The sequence below is a fragment of the Lepidochelys olivacea genome (assembly GCF_965140295.1).
Source record: "Lepidochelys olivacea isolate rLepOli2 genome assembly, chromosome: 9".
Lineage (NCBI taxonomy): Eukaryota > Metazoa > Chordata > Testudines > Cheloniidae > Lepidochelys > Lepidochelys olivacea.
This window is the reverse complement of record NC_140419.1, coordinates 88,613,388-88,635,355: the sequence shown is the minus strand read 5'-3', so window position 1 is coordinate 88,635,355 and position 21,968 is coordinate 88,613,388. Positions and strand designations below refer to the sequence as shown.

Sequence of the window (21,968 nt, the reverse complement as noted above, 5' to 3'; positions counted from 1 at the left end):
CCTCATTTTTTGTTGAAGTTTCATATTGTTGACTTGTTCAATGTATTATCTACTATCAACCTCATGTCTTCCTCTGTTGTATTATCGGTTTGCTGGAATTCACTTATACATTCAATTATTCTTTCCTATGGGTGAAATTCACGTGCCACCAGAACCATTGCATAAAGGACAACAGTCTGCATGCCAACCTAGGCTAACATCTAGGCTGGTGCTGGAGGCATGCCAGGGGAATCAGCATTTGCTCAGAGTCAGTGGGATTCACCCCTAGTGGAGGAGGTATAGAAGAGTAACAGGAGCTATTCAAACCTAGAAGCTGGAGTACTGTTAGCATATGTACACCGTAGCCCTAGGTCCAGGCTGTATGGTGAATCTCATGACCCCACGCTTCCCTTCTCTTTTCCCTCCCCGCATGCACAGCTCAATTACTGGGTATTTAGCAGGGCAGGCAAATTCCATCCTATACTAAGTCCTTTGCACTGGTCCTTATTAAATTAAGCGTATTTCTCCATTCTAGTTCATAATGTATTTTAATCTTGTCCTAACAAAGAAATGTAACACCTCTCAGCCTTACAGAGTCTGCAAACATGACTACTACATTCTCTACCTATCCTGTACAAATTCCCAACATTTAATAATGCAAGGCAGCTGTTCACCTTACCTGCGGTACAAAGGCTCAATGGTCACATGTACAAGCTGGCAAAGGGCAATGGCAATAGGCTTGTGTGAAGTGGCATAAAATGGAGGCATTTGATCCATAATACTTTGTGCATGCTGCCAATCACCAACTTTTAGCAAAGCTTCCAACAAACCAAGTTTCTGGTTGTCAGGTGGCTAAAAAAAGATAGCAAACAAGAAATTAGAGTCAAAAGTTTAATGCATTCCTAAAACCTCCCCGTCTTTCCTCTTCAGTAGAAGGGTTAAAATCTACAAGATGACATAATTTTTTTTGTATGCACCATAATTATTTCAAAATGTATTTTACCATTCGGTAAATACTCCTATTACACATTTTTTTAAAAATGTATTTAAAATATTTGTAAGATATGATCACACTCTTCAGCAACACAATCATAATCAAACCTAAATACTAATTCTAGAGTATTGTTCCTTGCAGCAGTGAGTATTGTTTTTACAAATGGGACTGAGTTTTTTGTTTAATAGGAAAATGTATATTAAATACCATTACAATGTACAAAGTGCTGTTAGAAAAACGAAAAGTCTGAACTTAATGGTGTATTTAGACATTATAGTGAACTGAATATACTTAATTTTTAAAGACAACATTTAAAGTATTATTTAAATATTTATGCGAGAATCTGAATTTGAAAATGTAAGTTTCCCTTTCAATAGTGGAAGAAATCACCTCCTATACAATGCTGTATACTGTGGTTTTCATGTCAGCAACTGTTCTAAAAGAAACAGAATCTGGAACTTAATTCTATGGCAAGTAAAATTAGGTTGCCAAATACTGCATTTTAAAATGAAAGGAGATGGCGGCTCATCTGTGTAGCATCCAGGAGCACCAGGATTTCATCAGTAGAATGCAAAAGGAGACATCCAGGATGGAGGATGCTAGCCAACTAGAAAAGATATAGCAACATCAGAGGAGGAAGGAGACTCAGCTGCTCTATAGGGAGAAGACCATCTGCTGGCTACTTCAGGCAGAAGACACTGTTTCCCTCCCATGCAGATCCCTCATCCATTGAGGTGAAGAACAGGTATGCTGTACTGGCAACAGTAAGAAAGGAGCAGACTTGGTGGCTGAGGAAGAGGAGCCATCTGCCCTGAAGGTTGGCAGGCTCACAGCCACTACACCCAAGAGGAGGAAAAGTAGGAGTCCCCGACCACCGTCACTCCCCTTTGGAAGGGGATGACGCACCAATCTGCCAACCTGATTTGATGTCCATGGAGGCATGCTGCATGCTTAGAGCCTGCATCTGAGACATTACAGAAAGCTTGATGTGGCTCATCTGTCCCTCTGACTACTACCCTCTGCTCCTCACCCACATGGGCATTATATGATACTACCAGGTATGACCTTGAGCAGATCACTAGTGACTACAGGGCTCTTGTAGTGAGGGTGAAAGAGTTGGGGGCACAGGTGGTATTCTTTTCCATTCTTCCAGTAGAGCAGAGGTGGGCAAACTACGGCCCGGAGGTCAGATCCGCCCCTCAGGGCTTTGGATCCGGCCTGCGGATTTGCCACCCAGTAGTGCCGTGGGCCCCACGCCGCTCCGGGAAGTGGCCCGCACCATGTCCCTGCGGCCCCGGCGCTGCTCTTGCCTGTGGGTACCTCCTCCGAAGCTCCCATTGGCCAGGAACGGGGAACCACGGCCAATGGGAGCTTCGGAGGAGGTACCCACAGGTGCCCGGAAGAGATGGGGTCCACCTGACCAAGAAAGGGAAGAGCATCTTGGTGCACCGACTTGCCAACATAATGAGGAGGTCTTTAAACTCAAAGGGGGCAGGTGACAAAACCCACAAGTAGATTTTTTTTTAAAAAAGGTGATCTTAATAGAGAGTTGGGGTGTGGGTAAGGGGGAAGGGAAGGAAAATTATAATAGGGTCATAACAACAACAAGAGGGAAAACAGTGGAGGGAATCTGCTCAACATCCTAGACATCTATACACAAATGCAAGGAGTATGGAAAATAAATGGAAGAACTGGAAATACAACAACACAAGCTACATTTCAGAGTAGCAGCCATGTTAGTCTGTATTTGCAAAAAGAAAAGGAGTACTTGTGGCACCTTAGAGACTAACAAATTTGAGCATAAGCTTTCGTGAGCTACAGCTCACTTCATCGGATGCATTCAGTGGAAAATACAGCATGGAGATTTATATACATAGAGAACATGAAACAATGGGTGTTACCATACACACTGTAACCAGAGTGATCACTTAAGGTGAGCTATTACCAGGAGGAGAGTGGGGCGGGGGGAGGGGGGAGGACAACCTTTTGTAGTGATAATCAAGGTGGGCCATTTCCATCAGTTGACAAGAACGTCTGAGGAACAGTGGGCTGAAGGTGATGGCTAATGGTCTGTTATTTTCTTTGTTGGGCCTGTCCTGTAGTAGGTGACTTCTGAGTACTCTTCTGGCTCTGTCAACAGAACGCCACTAGCCATCACCTTCAGCTCCCAAGTAAAACCTCTCCCACACATCATCAAGGATCTACAACTTATCCTGAAGGACGACCCATCACTCTCACGGATCTTGGGAGACAGGCCAGTTCTTGCTTACAGACAGCCCCCCAACCTGAAGCAAATACTCACCAGCAACCACACACCAGAACCAGTAACCCAGGAACCTATCCTTGCAACAAAGCCCGATGCCAACTGTGTCCACATATCTATTCAGGGGACACCATCATACGGCCTAATCACATCAGCCACACTATCAGAGGCTCGTTCACCTGCACATCTACCAATGTGATATATGCCATCATGTGCCAGCAATGCCCCTTTGCCATGTACATTGGTCAAACTGGACAGTCGCTACGTAAAAGAATAAAATTGATACAAATCAAACGTCAAGAATTATAACATTCAAAAACCAGTTGGAGAACACTTCAATCTCTCCGGTCACTCGATTACAGACCTAAAAGTGGCAATACTTCGACAAAAAAACTTCAAAAACAGACTCCAACGAGAGACTGCTGCTTTGGAATTAATTTGTAAACTGGATACAATTAACTTAGACTTGAATAGAGACTGGGAGTGGATGGGTCATTACACAAAGTAAAATGATTTCCCCATGTTTATTCCTCCCCTCCCCGCACTGTTTCTCAGATGTTCTTGTCAACTGCTGGAAATGGCCCACCTTGATTATCACTACAAAAGGTTTCCCCCCCCTTCTACTCCCCCCACTCTCCTGCTGGTAATAGCTCACCTTAGGTGATCACTCTGGTTACAGTGTGCAGAGTAACACCCATTGTTTCATGTTCTCTATGTATATAAATCTCCATGCTGTATTTTCCACTGAATGCATCCGATGAAGTGAGCGGTAGCTCACGAAAGCTTATGCTCAAATAAATTGGTTAGTCTCTAAGGTGCCACAAGTACTCCTTTTCTTTTTACAAGCTAAATTATGACATAATTTGGATCACTGAGATATCATGGGATAAGTCTCATGACTGGAATATTAGTATAGAGGGATATACTTATTTAGGAAGGAAAAGCAGGGAAATAAGGGAGGTAGTATTGAATTAAATAGCAAGAATATATAATCTTGGTCCAGAAGGAGGTAAAAGGCAGAACAGTTTAAATTCTCTGGGTGAAGATAAAAGGGGAAAAGAAACAGGGCATTGTCATGGTACTGCTACAGATTGCCAAATTAGGAAGGGGGGTGAGGGGGAAATGATGTATTTCTAGAGCAGGGTAAAGATAGCTACAGCACTCGATCCAAGATTTAAGACTCTGAAGTGCCTTCCAAAATCTGAGAGGGACGGGGTGTAAAGCATGATTTCAGAAGTCTTAAAAGAGCAGTACTCTGATGTGGAAACTATAGAACCCGAACCACCAAAAAAATCAACCTTCTGCTGGTGACATCCTGACTCAGATGATAAAAATGAACATGCATTGGTCTGCACTGCTTTGAATCATTATCGAGCAGAACCCACCATCAGCATGGATGCATGAAGGGACATATAAATCTTTAGTGCATGTGGCAAGTAAATATCTTGCAATGCCAGCTACAACAGTGCTATGCGAACGCCTGTTCTCACTTTCAAGTGACATAGTAAACAAGAAGCAGGCAGTATTATCTCCTGCACATGTAAACAAATGCGTTTGTCTCAGTGATTGGCTGAACAAGAAGTAGGACAGAGTAGACTTGTAGGCTCTAAAGTTTTGCATTGTTTTGTTTTGGAATGTAGTTATTTTTTGCACATAACTACATTTGTAAGTTCAACTTTCATGATAAAGAGATTGCATTACAGTACTTGTGTTAAGTGAACTGAAAAATACTAATTTATTTTTACAGTGCAAATATTTATAATAAAAAATAAATATAAAGTGAGCACTGTACACTTTGTATTTTGTGTTGTAATTGAAATCAGTATTTGAAAACATGGAAAACATCCAAAAATATTTATATAACTGGTATTTTATTATTGTTTAACAAAGCGATTGATCGCTTGACAGCCCTAGTTTTCACCACTGGACGCAAAAGACTAAAGGCAGGTCTATACTGAAAACATACATCAGCAAAACTACATCTCTGGGGTGCAAAAACCCCACACCCCCGAGAGACATAGCTATGCCAAACTAATCCCCCATGTAGACAGTGCTAGATCAATGGCAGAATTCTTCAGTCGACCGAGCTACAACCTCTCAGGGAGGTGGATGAACTACAGCAATAGGAGAAACTCTTTCATCGCTATAGCACATGTCTCCACTGAAAGACTACAGCAGCACTGTGCACCTAAGATCCACTGCATGGAACTGTTCTCAGAGGTACAGATCTAGTAACATTGCTCTGTCCTGTGACCTCTAAGACTTGCACTACCTGTATTCTGAAATTGACTGTTTATTCATCTCCACAGGCAAAAGTGGATACTGCTTTTTGCCGATATTAAACTACTGATTTTTCACAATAGTCTGTTTTCAGACAATATTAATTTCTAGCACTGAAGACAACAGCTAAAGATTCATGTAATGAGCATCTCTCCATCATGCTCCATCATCCAGCCAACTTTATTTCACAGCAGTTAAACTGTGTCTTTTCAAATGTCCTCACCCAGCTGTACCATACATAACAAAAGCGTCAAAAATCATGGATTAGAACAGGTTTATTTTCATATTAGCTACAAAACAAGTAGGCTAAGATTTTCAAAGACAACTTGGAGAGACAACAACACAACGCCTCTTAATACTAAGGTTGCCTGTGGAACTACAATTCAGCCCCCTTGTGAAAAATTACACATTCACATATTTTTTTCGCCATAGGACCCCTGCCTCATTCAGTGCAGAGGATGGAACCGTTATGGGGCAAATCAGGGTTGTGTAGTGAAGGAGACTTATCTGATCCTCACTTCGTTTGTTGCAGAAGTTGGAAGGTGAATAGTGAATTAGGCAGGGGCTTGCAGGAAGAGAAAGACAGGTCTCAGGGTTAAGGCATTTGAATGCCACCCTGGAGGTCTGGATTTTATCAGTACCTCTGCCATAGAGCTCCTGTGTGATGCTTGGCCAGTCACTTAAACCAAACTTTTCACAGGTGGTCCCTAATTGTGCTCTCCTTGCTTTCTGGGTGCCCAACTTGACACCCTGGGGGACTGATTTGCAGAAGTGCTGAGCACTCTAATGCATGAGAAGTTACTGGGAGCTATGCTTGACTATATAATGTGCTATAAAATGCTAAGTATTCTGACAAATCAGATCCTAGGCATCTCAAACCGGGCATGCAAAATTAGTGGATACTTATCCCCTTAATCTCTCTGCCCTCAGTTCCTCACCTGTAAAATGTGGAGATAATGCCCCTACCCTCCAACCATTAGTGCAAATAAATTAATCAGTGTCTGTGAAGCACTCAAGAGATGATAGTTATGAGCACCATAAGAAAGCCCATGAGGAAACTAATAACTGTTTTCAACACAGAGTTTGAATAGTATGCAGTAAATAAGGCATGGGCCACAAACTGAACTGTGAAGAGAAGAAAAAAATATTTAAATAGCTTCTCTTTAAGGAAGCATTGTCCACTCTGTGGGCTGAATGAGAAAGAGGTCCTATGGGAAAAAATAGTATGTGGTCATGTAATTAAAGATTATATCACAATGAACACGCACAATGGGGCTGAACAGGCAACCTTAGTTCTGGCATTCCTAACTTTTAAGTGCTTGACTTTGCACCTTAATAATGTTCTTTTGGAGCAGTTTGTGTGTAATAGATTATATAAACCCTGCACAGTCAAAAATCAATTGTGGGTTACATGACGACACCTCCTACCAAGATTAACAACATACCAAAGCTTGTTAAACCAGCACAAAAGGTAGGCAAACCTTGAGCGATATTTATCGAAGGTGATAAGAAGAGGGGTGGGAGGGAGAGGAAGGAGGGACTCAAACTACCTAACTACAGAACTGAATATACAACCTTCAATGAATTCAGGACAAGACATTAGAACCAACACTTTTGGGGGAAGGGTTTCTTGCATAACAAAAATTACATCAGAAGTTGAAATAGGAGAGAAAACAGTTTAATTACAGTTCTGGTTTTGTTTTAGATAAACAGCCAATTAACTGTATTATCACAACTCGATACACTGTATTAAAAGGACAAAAAAGTAATTTTCATAGCAATGACCATGTTATGTTTACAATTATAATTAACTCATTTGAAAAAATACCTTTTCAGTTTTTTCCTCTTCCTTGTCCTTTTCCTTCTCTTTCTCTTCAGTCTTTTCAGAGGACAAAACCACCATTGTAAGTTTCCTAACAATTTGTTTAGCCTCTACAATCTCTCGTTTGTGTTCTTCAAGAATGGCATTATCTACTGGAAGAAGCTGAGAAAATAAAACATGGATGGTGTTAAGATACGTAAAGAAAAATTAACATAACCTGAAACTACTTTTTGAGCAATAAGCTTGAAGGAGAAAAAGCTAGATCCCTTCTTCTTCCTGAAGAAATCAGGTCATTCCCTAGAAAGGAGAGTTTTTTGTTTTTGTTGTTTTGTTTTAACTTCCCAGCAGCACTTCAAAAATGATACATCCATGACATACCCTAATCAAGTAAGGAAGACTGAGGAATCATACTGCACACTGTCCTCAGAGCCATCAATAATTCAAAAAACAAAACAGAAAAGTATTGAAATCCAACTAAGATCAATGTAGTTAGGTTGACACAGGGCTAGCGTAGCCACTGCGTCACTTACATCAACTGTTGCTGGCCTCTGGAAGCTGTTCCACAATGAGCCACATTGACCGCTCTGGTCACCATTGTGAACTCTGCTGCCCAGGGGGCAGGTACACAGGAAGTCACCCCTCCCCTTTAAAGCCCCACAAATTGTTGAAATTCCTGTTCCTGGTTGCCTGGCTTGATGACCACACCTAACAGTTCTCTGTTAAGTGTAACGGTCCAGTTGACCATGCCACCTACAAGCTGTAGATGCTCCTGCCTGACGTACCACAGGAAGTACTGGATCTCCTGGGACACATTTTGGCTGAGAGTGTGAAAGACTGGAGTAGGTAATCCATCTAAATTCTTTTCTCTGAATTCTCTGTGGTAACAGTTTTAGCAGTATGAGAAACAGGTCAGCTGCAAGTCCAATTTCATATTCATTGTTCTTAATAGTAACATTTACTTAGAGAAAAATAAATAACTTACATGTACATAAAGATCTTCCAAATCTATAAGATTATGTTGCAAAAGTACTGCAGCAACTCTGTATAAAGAGGAAGGTGTTTCACCATTTGGTTCCTAAAAGACAAGCATTATCATTTTTAGAAACAGCAAATCAAGAATGTCACAGAAAAGTAAAACTTACTTTTAAAAAATAAAAAATGCCAGTAAGAACAGAGAAAGCAGGCATCTTAATAATGGGGATAGGGAGAGCTTTTATCAAACATATTAATTTTGTCATTTTATATGGTCCTGTTACTATATTGATTCTGAATGAAGAAAGATGTGCAACCGATTATCTTCTTTCGCATCTCACAGTGACTGCATGCAATCACTAGTTCTGCAGCTGAGATGGTGAGATAGCACACTAAACATCAGCCATGCTTTCCTCATTCTTAGGGGGTCTAGTCTGAGGTTTATAAGAATGTGTCATTTCCAGTAATGTAAGAACTTGCACATTTCATCTACAAGTTCAAATGGAGGACAATACAGTCAAACACTTAAAGTGTACTCTAAAAAATGCTTGGTTCAAATATAGTACTGAACAATTTCCATTTTAGATTATACATTGATAGTTAAAAAATGTAATGCAAAAAGTTATCCCACATTAAAGTATCATAAATAGAGAAACGTACTATTTCTAAAATTGGACTTCTATAACCAATGCTAATTGTATTTTGTGGAAAGAAAACTTTTTTCCTAAACAAGCATCAAAAACTTACATCATTGAAATTACACAGAAATAGGGGTTGACAGAAGAAGGGGTGCTCAAATATTAAAAATACATCTATATTACCTGATAGAATTTGAATTTGAACCCAAGGATATGACACAGAGTTTGAGGTTCACACATATACATGTACGATTCTATCAAAGGTACAAAGAATTCATCATATTCCGGCCTACATTCATAGACTTCTAAGATAATATCCAAAACTCTGTTGGGATCCAAGTTAAAACATCCTATTGGGGGAAAAAATACAAATTAAAAATTCAGTTCTATTTCTCATTTCCTAATACAACATAATTAAATTAGAATTAGGAAAAATTGCAAATGAGCCATTAAAAAAAATCTTTTCAGCCATTTACTTTGAATAAAAAGCAATTCTCTCTACATCAAAATAAATAGGCAAAATTAAAGAGAGCAGTATATATTTTGGCTTTATGGTACTATATTAAATATAGAAGTTGACAGCTATAGTAAACATCAGAATTTCAAAGTTAGGGATAGAACTGAGATTTAGATTAAAGTAAAAAGCTAAAAATTCAGTGTTCTTGTTAAATACTATTGTATATTAACACTCAGATTTCATCAAAAAAAAAAAGAGTCATTATGAACTCTATTTTTAGTCAGTTCCTTCTGCCGCACCTGCCAAAGGAAAATACAAATATTCACTGTGATAAGAGATCAAGGTATTTTCTTTAGTAAAATGTTAACCTCACCATTGCAAAACAGGAAGTTCTGGTCAGTTAAAGACTGACACGGGTTATCCAAAATATACCAATTGTGTGTCAGATAATCGCACACTGAGGAGTAAGGTGTTACATCTTAATTTTTAAATTGCCATAGAAATAGCTTTTGGTGAAAACAGAATGACTGGTTTAATAGCTATAAGATGATTTGAAAAAAAACAGACCCAATGCCTGCAGTACTTCTAACTATCTTAATTAGTACTACAAAGGAACAGATATTTTATGGAAAACCAGTTTTGAGTCAAGAGAACTATGCAAGACAGAGGTGATCTGTAAAACATATTTTAAATTTTGAGTAGTACTATACTCTCTGTAGTAAATAGTGAAAGCATTCTATAGCTCTCTTCTAAAATAAGCGTCAAAGTACCTACAATACCAGCTACCTCAGGCAACTACAAAATTGATCTCTGCTAGATTTGAAGCTGAACTTTATCAGATATTAGCACAGCCTTTGTAGAGTATAGGGTACCGGAGCAGTCTTCTCCCCAGTCATCTAATTTAGCTATTATTCCTTAAATACTAAAACATGAAAGGGAGGCCTGAAAGCTCTGACTCTTACTATCCCATTTCCTTACTGATGTTAAGGTGTCTGTAAAATTTGGGTATCTTGCCTGAAGTCTCTTCCCCATTTTAATTAATCAGATCAATTTAGTTTTGGCTCAATGTTTAACAACAGTCTTGTTGCAAAATCCTTCTTTTCTGAGACCCAGCAAGCCCCAAACTGAAGTGGCTTCCCAATACACAGAGGCAGCTTTTAACAGGATTTGAATACAGATACCTCCTCTCCATGATTTAGATTTGGCTTTTGCAGAAACTTCCTTAAGTGGCACCAGATTTTGCACACTTCTCCTAAAGAGGGACAAGGCAGTATTACCCACTTTCTCCCATACTCTTTGTCCTTGCTATAGAACCCCTAGGACAGGCTATTCACTCTTCAAATTTCATTCAGCTCTAATTTAATTGCCTTAATCGAACACTCTGGTAACATTTTAGCTTTCAACAGTAATTCTAATAAAACAGAAGTATTAGCTGTCTAGTCCTCCAGGGATCCCTGCATTCAGACAATCAGTTGCTCCTTTTTTTAACGCTGAGAAATCACTTGGGTATCTAGGTGCTCCCACTTCTGCATTCCTGCAAAATTTTATACACTGCTGACCAAAATAAATAAATAAATAAATCAAAGATGACCTTTCAGAACTGTTCCTCTTATCTCTAATGGGTAGAATGACCTAATTAAAATGACAATATGTCCTAAAATAATGCTTACTACAAATGCTCCCTTTTGATTCTAAACAAGAGAGAGGTATTTGACTTGAAGGGTTTGTTCTTTCATTTCATCTGGCTTGGCAGACACCCACTCAGATAGCTATCAGATTTCAGGAGGTCTGAAAAAGAGGGAAGCCACAAATCTTCAACCATATCAACTGAAGTCCTTTATTCAAGGCCCAGTGACAGATATTGCAATCTGATTAAGTTTATGTATCACTGTGGGCTAGAGATCACATGCAACTCGGAGAGAGGGAGTACCACGAGAGGTCCACAATCATTGCAGAAGGGTGGGAAAGGCTTTGGCCTACTAGGGCCCTAAAAAATGATGGGTGACTCCTGGTATATTTAGTGTGTGTTATAAAATAACCAATAAATTGATTTAATATTCTCTCTGTAATGTTTTTACCTTAAGAATAAATGTGCTTGCTTAGAAAGAGCTGTATGGTAACTTATAACTGCAGGCAATTCACTATTCATAGCCTTCAAAGAAAAAGCAACGAACAGGTGCTGGCCTTTAGGCAGACTGGGGATATGACAGTGTAAGGCAGGGAGTTGGGCAGTCTTAAAACCTGCAATCAGAAGGGCATGGGACAAGGGTCTCTACCCAGACACAGGTGACAACAGAACTGAGACCTGACTGGGCACTCCTTGCATGCACTGCAGAGGGCGAAAATACTGGTACAGTTACCCTGAAACTAGTACAACCCCCATATATGCTTGGAGAAGCGTGTATAATTAAATGGGTGAATATTTGACTCACCATTGCAGCCTATATGTAATTGTTTCCCTCAAGGCTGGCAAGACCTATTTTTAAACTATTAAGAAACACACTAATCCACTGCAATCTTTTCAGTTTAGGAAACGTTCATTTATTCATAGACTTTCAATATATCTTCTCTCCCCAGTACTATCAATTTTGCTAAGTATTTTATTAATTTGTGGAAAATAAAACTAAATTATCAATGTCTCCTGTGGAAGTAATCTTAGACATGCCTCGTTTAACCTCTCTACTATAAAAGTATTAGACAGACCCTGATAGTTCTCTGGGGAGACAACCTAAAAGCTGATGGAGATAGTGAGCAAACAATCAATTACAGAGGAAGTTAAATGTTGAAAGGAGACTCATTATAAAATATCAGTTTCTCTCACTCCAGCTCTCCACAGCAGGTTTGTTGCTACTTCTAGCCCACACTTTATAATGCAAGGTGAGGATTATAAACTGGGGAAACTGTTGGTAGAAATGTCCAAAGACAGTTTTGAGTCCAGTTTAATTTAAACTAATTGTTTCAGTGGGATTATTTGAGATCTCCCCCTCTTAGTACTGCTGAGTCATCTCACTCAAACTCCTTTACTGCTATCCTTGTAAGAAGGGAAGCAAACTTGGACCTGTATATATCAGGAAATGTCTTACATTAAACACATACTGCATACTCTGTCCCTGGAGGTCTATGTTCTTAAAGAACCCATATATGACAAAAATCCTCTGCTCCAGGGGAATAAAAGGAGTTAGAAGACTATGAGGTACGGAGACAATACCTGCGCAGACTTCCAGGCTGGGGGGAGGAGGGGGAGATGAAGTCAGTCTAAAACAGAGGTTCTCAAATTTTTGTATCGGTGACCCCTTTCACATAGCAAGCCTCTGAGTGCGACCCCCTTTACAAATTAAAAAACAATTTTTATACTAAACACTATTATAAATGCTGGAGGGAAGTCGGGTTTGGGGGTGGAAGCTGAGGGTTCACGACCCCACGTAATAACCTCACAACCTCATGAGGGGTCAGGACCCCCAGTTTGAGAACCCCTGGTCTAAAATACAGGCTTGTATACACACACAAGCAATCGAAGTATGGTTAATTTACCAGGCAACCCAGACTCTGTCTGTATTTTACTGTTGCCTGCTCACTTATAATATTAAGCAAACAAAGTAGTATGTGGTCATTTTACCTATTTTTAACTAAACCGCAAATCTGAAACAGCTAAATTACTTAAGGTCTTAGTCTGCTGAAGGTGCTGCATTATGTGCATACAGAACAGCTACATATAATCAAACTTTTAGTCTTAATGTGGAAGGCTAATTTGCAAGCAGTCACTAAAAATATATTTATATATAGCTGATCTGAGCAGATTTAGATTTTTTTTTTTTTTAATTTAACTTGGGCTCCCATTGTGACACACTTTTGCCAAGTTCAATCCTTTATGAGTACTTAACCAACCACAGATGGATCTATGTGAGGGAATCCAACAACATTTACTGATTTTCATTTCATTTAAGAAATACCAATTTCTTTGATTTCTGCTTTTTAGACTAACTGGATAGCCGTTTATTCTTCTGGGTATCTAAACTAATAAAAAAAAAAGGCACTGGTAAGTCACCATGCTCCCACCAATTAAAAAGAAGGATACATCATCATAAAACTCCATTCTTAAATATATATAATCCAAAATAAATAAATTGTGGAGAACCACATGTAAAGCTGGGCTGACAACTTCAGCACCACTAGTAAACTGAAATACATAGCATTTACATAATTAACACTACCACAGAAACTCCCCAAAAGAAACTTCTGCCTACAGAACCAATCCTGGAGATTATGCAACGCAATGTGTTACCTTAGCACCGTAAATCTGCTGTCTGATCCCCAAAAGACACCAAAAAAGTTGTCCAGAGTGGCTCTCTACAGAAGCAACTCTAGATGATTATATAGGAAAATAATTACTTATATTTGCTTCAATAAATTCCTTACCGATTAAAGATTTGATATTTTCTAGGATTAAATCACTAGTGATATTGCCGGATAAATCTTGCCCCAGTTCAGCAATCAGCTTTGCATAACCTTCATTCTCTTCTCTTAATAAGTTAAATTTCTGTTGTTTATAACTGCAATTAGATAAATAGATATTAAACACTATCAAATGAGGAGTACAGCTCAGCACAAGATAGCTATTCATAATAGTAAAGTTTATACAGGTTAAATATTTTATAAATATTAAACTTATCTACCAATATTGAATACATGCTTATGAATTAATGGTTTTATTTCCAACCATTAGGAAAACTACAGAATGCAGAAAACAATAAGCTTCATTTCAAATAGTGGCTAAGGACCCTGAGTTGCTGAGCACAGGTCCCAGACTAACAAAAACATCAAGCTCACATTTAACTTTCAGCATGTGATTAATCCCTTTTAAATCAATGGGACTATCATGTGCTTAATATTAAACTTGTTCCTAACTGCTTTGATGGATGGGGTCAGAATATCAGCACCTTTCAGGATTGAGCTCTAGGGATCTAAACTAATTTTAACTGCATTTCATAGACACTGTAAATGAAACAGTAGACATGTAGATACAGAGCCTTTGCTTACAATCCAAAGACCAAAAGCACTGCACTAGATAGTTTAGGAAAACAACAAAAGCCTAGGCTTAAGTCAGAGATCTTAGTAATTTATTTTTAAGTATTTTGCAAGTTAGCATTTTCTACCACTGAAAGCTTAAATATTTGAAACCACTGGAGCAAAGATAATTAGGTATTATAATAAAATGTAAATTTCACATACAGTAAAAGCTTTTTTAACCAGCCCATTGGAAACAGGGGGGTGCCAGCAAATTAAAAATGCCAGTTAACTCAGAGGGAGGGGTTTGGAGTGCAGGGGCATGGGAGGGGCAGCAGGGTGCGCTCTGGGAGGGAGTTTGGGTCCAGGATGGGGTTTGGGGCGCGGGAGGGCCGGATTGGGAGGGCGCACTCACCTCCGGTGGCTCCCCACAAGCAACTCCCAATCCCTGCTGCTCCTGGTGGAGGCGCAGCCAGGTGGCTCTGCCTCTGCAAGGAGGCACGCTGCCTCCATCTGTAGGCATCCCCCACACACACACAGTTCCCATTGGCCACGGTTCCCGGCCAATGGGCTGGGAGCTGCGGAGTCAACACTCGGGGAGGGGGGACAGAGGTAGCGTGCCTACAAGCCACCTGGCTGTTCCTCCACCAGCAACAGCAGGGACAGGGAGCCGCTTGCAGGGAGCCGCCAGAGGTGAGCACCCTCCTCCCCACAAGGACCCCAAGCTCCTCCTGTGCCCCAAGCCCCTCCCAGACCATGCCCCACAGCCCCTCCCACACCCCAGCCGGTCCCGCACCAACTGCATTATAAACCGGATTTTCAGTGCAGATCAGAAATGCCGATTTATAGAGCTTGACGGTTGGTGAAGTGCTGGATAAAAGAGCTTTTACTGTATCTATGAAAAATATAAAAGGACAAATTATGTTTTACTACCAAGGAGTAATTTTAGTACAACAAAACATTTCACTTTAAAAACCACCAAGTATTTCATAAAATTTTCAACATGGAAAAAATTACTTTGAAAATATATAGATTATAAAAAGCTACATTTAAAGAAATTGACCTGCACCCCCAAAAAAATCTACACACACACACACACTTACAAAAGTTTTGTCTTGATTTTAACAGATTTCTGATTAAACTGCTGAGACTGTTTGATGAGCCCTAATGATTCCAGTGTTTCTGGATCCAGACGCTCCTTTAGGACGGTGTCTGAAACAAGGTACTGCACAAAACAAGAATGCAACATGCATGTCATACATATGAGTTGATAAGTATATTAAACTAAACAGCATTTGACCTTGACCCTGGGTTATCTGTGTATGTATACTAATAGTGAAAATAAAGGTAATTCAAATACAAAACATACCATATAAACTCAGTTTCAAAAGGAACAATTGCTTGCAACTGAAAAGCTACAATTCTACAAATGAGGAATCTATATAAAATACTCTGAAAGCTACGGAGTTTGCAGTGTGTGGCACCACAGGATTATCTTTTTTAGCCTGATTACTAAAACTTTTGCCTGTGGCCAAAATCACTATATATTCCCTTCACATGCTTTGAAAAACAAGTGCAACACTCATTTTCACATGCAGAAGCTTCTTACAATTAAAAGTCTTATTCTACATGATGGAAAAGGCCAACTCCTAGACACAAAAGAGGCTGCACCAATGGGACGTCCAGCAGAACACTCATACACACCTTGATGAAAAAAAACCCCCAAAAACCTCATAGAATTAACAGAAAATACTATCTTTTTTTACAGGTTTTTTTTAAACTATCCTATAGAATTTGACAGAAAATTATATCCCTGCTATAGATTTTTTAATAGATAAATTTTTACAGGGTTTTGAACCTAACAATTTTTATTAAATTCGATTACTTTTCAATATAGTTCCTGTAGAAATCCTTTGGTATCACTGATATTAAATTCCAGATGCCCTATAATGGTATCCAAACTACAGATAGCAGGACAAGTCAACATTTTTAGATTGACTACTCAAAGAGGAAAAACATCTAACTGATATACACGTAGGGACTTGGAAGCAAGGACTCAAACCATCTATATGAGCCCAAAGTACTTGAGCTTGAGAGTCATATTTCATTTCCTGGAAATAATTAATTATTATTTGTTTCTAACAGCATCCACTATGTTATGCTCAAATGAGACCGACCATCACCTGTTGGCTGTCTATAACACGATTCCCCATCTGCGAGCCACTTGAAGTATAAGCAACACTTCAAGATGATATGCAAAGCTACTTTTGTTACAATGGTAAAGTGAAGGGTTCTGCTACCTGTAGTCCCATGCAAGACATTAAGGGCTTCCAGAGGCTCTTTGGCCAACTAAACAAAAAAATGACATGCTGCGAAGCTGCTTAATGTTATCAAGTGTTTCTCCAACGCAAACTCCACCACGATCAAATCAGCAGACGACACAAAAATCAGATTAGCAGCAAACACAAAGGAGGACCAGACCTAACTGCAAAGGGTCATGGAGATATAAGAACATTTTGGGATGCAAGCAACGGAGGAATATTTTATACTAATTAGAAATGCTCCCAAAAGGAAAAATCCTACATCTCAAAACCTCAAATTTTAGTAAGGTGAGAGACTGGAATCCAAACCTAGATCCAAATTTAGTAGTTTAGTAGTCATAATGGCAAAACCAAAAATGAATACATCCAAACACTGGGGAAAGGAAAGGTCACATTCAAAATCCAGATAAAAGGTTTGTAGGTTGAGCCCCAGTTATAATATTAAAATACAGTCCAGTGCTCAGACAAGGAAACAAATAATGTAGAAAAAAAAAGGCAGAACCAAGCCACTTCAGCCACCACATAAAAACAAGGTTATTTTTATCTAGTCTAACACTGGCCTAATAGACCTTTATTATCTAATCAACACTGTAGCTGAAACCCAGATGTAGAATCAAGATTGGAAGGGAGGTGTCTGTGAGAGGATCGCCATCTTAAGAAACGGTCCAAAATATGCACAAAAAAAAAAAAAAATTTGACAATGACTACTATAATGGATATTTTCAGCTGTAAAGTAATTTGAGTCCAGCCCATGACCAATGGGGCTTGATATCTTGACAGCTAATAAAAACTCAACAAAAACTTGAACACAATACACATTTTTAATAATACAGTGTCTTATACAAACTAAAACTCACAACGTAAGAAAAAGAACTGCTATTGTATACAAATAAGGCACATGACAGGTACAAAGCGGCACTGTCACCTAACAAAAGAGCATCTAATATTTATAGGGGGGAAGGAGGCTATAATTAAATTAATTCATTACAACAGATTTTGGAGTTTCACATCTCACATATTCACTAAATCTAGAAAAACTGTGACAAATTAAGGATCATAAAAATTCTAGATATGCAATTTGTCTAATTCTTTCCTCCATGATCTTTATTTTGTGGGAAAGAATTAACCAATAAAAGAGGAGTAAATTTGGAGGAGGGACACCACACACTGTTGTTCACAAACTGTTTTGCCTGAAACTAATGACTAGTCATTCTGTGCAATTATAATGCAGCTAGTTAAAACAGTTATCTGTTCTTATAAGTCTACATAATAAAGAACCACAGGATTTGCCATATGTGATAAGACAACTGGTCTATCTGCTATTCTGTTATTCTGCTTTACCTCACACTAACAAACCTTCTGACTACAAGGATGAAAGTAATGTTGTAGTTATTCTCTTGGCAATAAAAACATGTGGTTTGAAATATAGAACAAATTAGTATACATACGCCGTATTTCTTACAAAATAAGTAATAATTTAAAAATAAACTCAATAATTACATTACATACCATTTTTTCCCTAAAAAATATCTGGTAAAAGATACAGATTTCAATTTTCTTGTCATATTTTAACGTGGAAGTTTTTTGCTACACAAGAAGTATGTAAGTGCAACTTACCAAACAGGCTAACACCAGTTGCGTAAAATGATCTCTCTTGCTTTTTTCTTCTAAACAACTTGTTTCGATATCTGAAGTAAAGGAATATGGGGAAGGGTAAAATGAGACATTACTGGTCATGGAGACATATCTTTCTGGTTTCTCTCTGATTTCTCCACTGCAATGTAGAAGGCCCATTCTTCCTTTTGTGATGAATCCTAATAAAAATCTGCTTGCACATGTATTAATATTTAAGATTCAGTTATAATTAACATTCTGATTCTGTGTCTAGTCTAACCATTCATTAACACTCAGCTTACTGTAACATTTAGTGGCTGATTCTATTGATAAAATGAATTCACACACTGCACACCTATAAATCCAGCGGTTGTTAACACTGGTGGCACAAATGCTGGAGACAAGAATGAATAACAGAAGATAATTCACTTTTTTCTTGCCCTTCTCCCTGTCTAAGTGAGGCCTATGACCAGCAGTAGGTACAGCAGGTAGAAGGAGGGATAGGACCAGAAGGCAGGGAAACCAACATACAGTAGAACCTTAGAGTTACGAAACTGCCCGGTCAACCACACACCTCATTTGGAACTGGAAGTACGCAATCAGGGGGTGGAGAGCAAATATAGTACAGTACTGTGCTAAATATAATCTACTAAAAAAAAGGGAAAGTTTAAAAAACATTTGACAAGGTAAGGACACTTTCTGTGCTTTTTCAGTTAAATTAAGATGGTTAAAAGCAGCATTTTTCTTTTGCATAGTAAAGTTTCAAATTTGTATTAAGTCAATGTTCAGTTGTAAACCTTTGAAAGAACTATAACATTTTGTTCAGTTACATTCTTCAGGTGTTCATAACTCTGAGATTCTACTATACTCTGTACAGTATAAACATTATTTCTATCTGAAGTTGGTAAAGAGTTAGCTGTTCCTCCTATGTCACTGGTCTACCCTCCCATGTTTTTTCTCCACATTCTCTCTCTCTCTCTCTCTTTCTGCTGTTACAGTCAGCTGTTGAAGCAGTAACATATGAGAGCCTTTCAGGCAGCTTATCAGGTCCTACGGGAGTGCACATTCCACAACACAGTAATCAATAGACTACCCCCGGTCTAGAGTAGTTTAGATCCCTCTAATTCATCAAGACAGGGGAGAGCAAGAGAGGGAAAACCCTATAGGGAAATGCAAGGGCGTCTTAAGTAAAACCAGTCAGAATTTAGTTTTACAAAGTTATGGAGCAGAAACAGGACTAAGGTGCACTGAATCAGAACAATACATTTGAGAACACACAGCAGATCTGTTTCCCTATTTTTCAACAATAAATAAAAAATTCTGAGCAATGGACATTTACCTATTTTCAAAATAAATTAAAGAAAAATGAGAACAAACAAGTAAACTTCTCTTACTCATCTCTGCGTCTTCTTTAATACCTCCCCGCGTCAAGGGAATAGTTTAACTAATCTTGTGCACAGAACTGTTCTCTCCTCATTCAAATTTTTCCTCAAAAAACACTCCCCCTTTCACCAGGCCTATTAACTCAAGTCTTCCATTGTTATATAAAACATGTTTCCTTAGAGATTTTAAAATATAACTGTTTTGAACCCCAGGTTGTATCATATTCATTCTGCTTCTCATAGCCTGTATCTTTGATCCTGGTGCTCACAATCCCCTACTGCATATCTGTTATCAGTTATCACTTTAGATTGCAAACTCTTCAGGTAGAAATATTAGATGAAATTGTGCTCTGAATTACACTTGTGGAACAAGACAGTATTCAGCTCTTTATCTTTTTATTTCTGCATGTAAAACCGATATTCACTCACCAACTGAGCTACAGATAATAAATAAGGTAATGAACATATCAAAAATAAATGCCAGTTACGCAAAAATAATTTGATTTGGAAACAGTAATTACTATCCTGAAGACCCTTGGCTACAATAAGTTATATTTGCATCTGTACATTTGAACCCAAGCAAAATTAATGATCAAGTATTCAGAATATAAATTTTTGAGGGGCAGGAAGCATTTTGTTTCAATGGAAGTGTGAGGTTACTAATGAAACTAAATCCAGGTTATAAATTAATAAATTGTTATTAAGTTTGATTTCTAAAATAACAGCAAATATACAAATAAAACCATTTTCACTAAAAGGGAGCATAGAAATGTATTGGCCTATTCTCCTCTGAAATTCTATTTTCCATTGACGTTTTGCTTTCTCATAATAGAATGACTGCACTTTTTTGGAAATATTACACCTACACTTCTATTCTAAATAAAAAGAGTGATGATCTGTGACAGACTAAAGCAAAGACATTTAAATATGAAGCACATATGGCCAGTGGCACATATGGCCATATGGAACAATTTTTACAGTGAGGGTGCTGAAGGCAGAAACCAGATATTAGGGTTATTAATAGGCCTGTCAAGCAATTAAAAAAATTAATCGCGATTAATTGTGCTTTAAACAATAATAAAATACCATTTATTTAAATATTTTTGATGTTTTCCACATTTCCAAATATATTGATTTCAATTACAACACAGAATACAAAGTGTACAGTGCCCACTTTATATTTATTTATTATAAATATTTGCACTGTAAAAATAAAATAGTATTTTCCAATTCACTTAATACAAGTACTGTAGTGCAATCTCTATCATGAAAGTTGACCTTACAAATGTAGAGTTATGTACAAAAAATAACTGCATTCAGAAATAAAACAATCTAAAACTTTAGGACAGAGTGGACTTGTAGGCTCTACTTCTTGTTCAGTCAATCTTTCAGTTCAGACAAACAAATTTGTTTACATTTTCAGGAGATAATGCTGCCCGCTTCTTGTTTACTATGCCACCTGAAAGTGAGAACAGGCATTCGCACGGCACTGTTGTAGCCGGCATTGCAAGATATTTATGTGCCAGATGTGCTAAAGATTCATATGTCCCTTCATGCTTCAACCACCATTCCAGAGGACGTGCGTCCATGCTGATGATGGGTTCTGCTTGATAACGATCCAAACAGTGCAGACCGATGCATGTTCATTTTCTTCATCTGAGTCAGATGTCACCAGCAGAAGGTTGATTTTCTTTTTTGGTGGTTCGGGTTCTCTAATTTCTGCATTGGATTGTTGCTCTTTTAAGACTTCCGAAAGCACGCTCCACACCCCATCCCTCTCAGATTTTGGAAGGCACTTCAGATTCTTAAATCTTGGGTCGTGTGCTGTAGCTATCTTTAGAAATCTCACATTGGTACCTTCTTTGCGTTTTGTCAAATCTTCAGTGAAAGTATTCTTAAAACGAACAACATGCGGGATCATCATCTGAGACTGCTATAATATGAAATATATGGCAGAATGCGGGTAAAACACAGAGCAGGAGACATACAATTCTCCCCCAAGAAGTTGAGTCACAAATGTAATTAACATTTTTTTTTTTAAAGTAGGTCCTCTGGAATGGTGACCAAAGCATGAAGGGGCATACGAATGTTTAGCATACACGGCATGTAAATACCTTGCAATACTGACTACAAAAGTGCCATGTGAATGTCTGTTCTCACTTTCAGGTGACATTGTAAATAAGAAGCGGGAAGCATTATCGCCCGTAAATGTAAACAAACTTGCTTCTCTGAGCGATTGGCT

The 21,968-nt window shown here is 38.5% G+C and overlaps 1 protein-coding gene across 2 annotated transcripts in view; it reads right to left on the bottom strand.

Moving 5' to 3' along the window:
• THOC2 (THO complex subunit 2) overlaps window positions 1-21,968 on the bottom strand; it is a 111,986-nt gene that overhangs the window by 69,667 nt on the left and 20,351 nt on the right. For both annotated transcript variants that reach the window (XM_084639968.1, XM_084639969.1), the window contains exons 5-11: window positions 18,348-18,418; window positions 15,513-15,634; window positions 13,822-13,955; window positions 9,132-9,298; window positions 8,321-8,413; window positions 7,345-7,500; window positions 659-831 (exon numbers count right to left, since the gene is read on the bottom strand). In XM_084639968.1, the coding sequence (XP_084496094.1) occupies window positions 659-831; window positions 7,345-7,500; window positions 8,321-8,413; window positions 9,132-9,298; window positions 13,822-13,955; window positions 15,513-15,634; window positions 18,348-18,418 (916 nt within the window). The remainder of the gene's footprint in view (window positions 1-658; window positions 832-7,344; window positions 7,501-8,320; window positions 8,414-9,131; window positions 9,299-13,821; window positions 13,956-15,512; window positions 15,635-18,347; window positions 18,419-21,968) is intronic.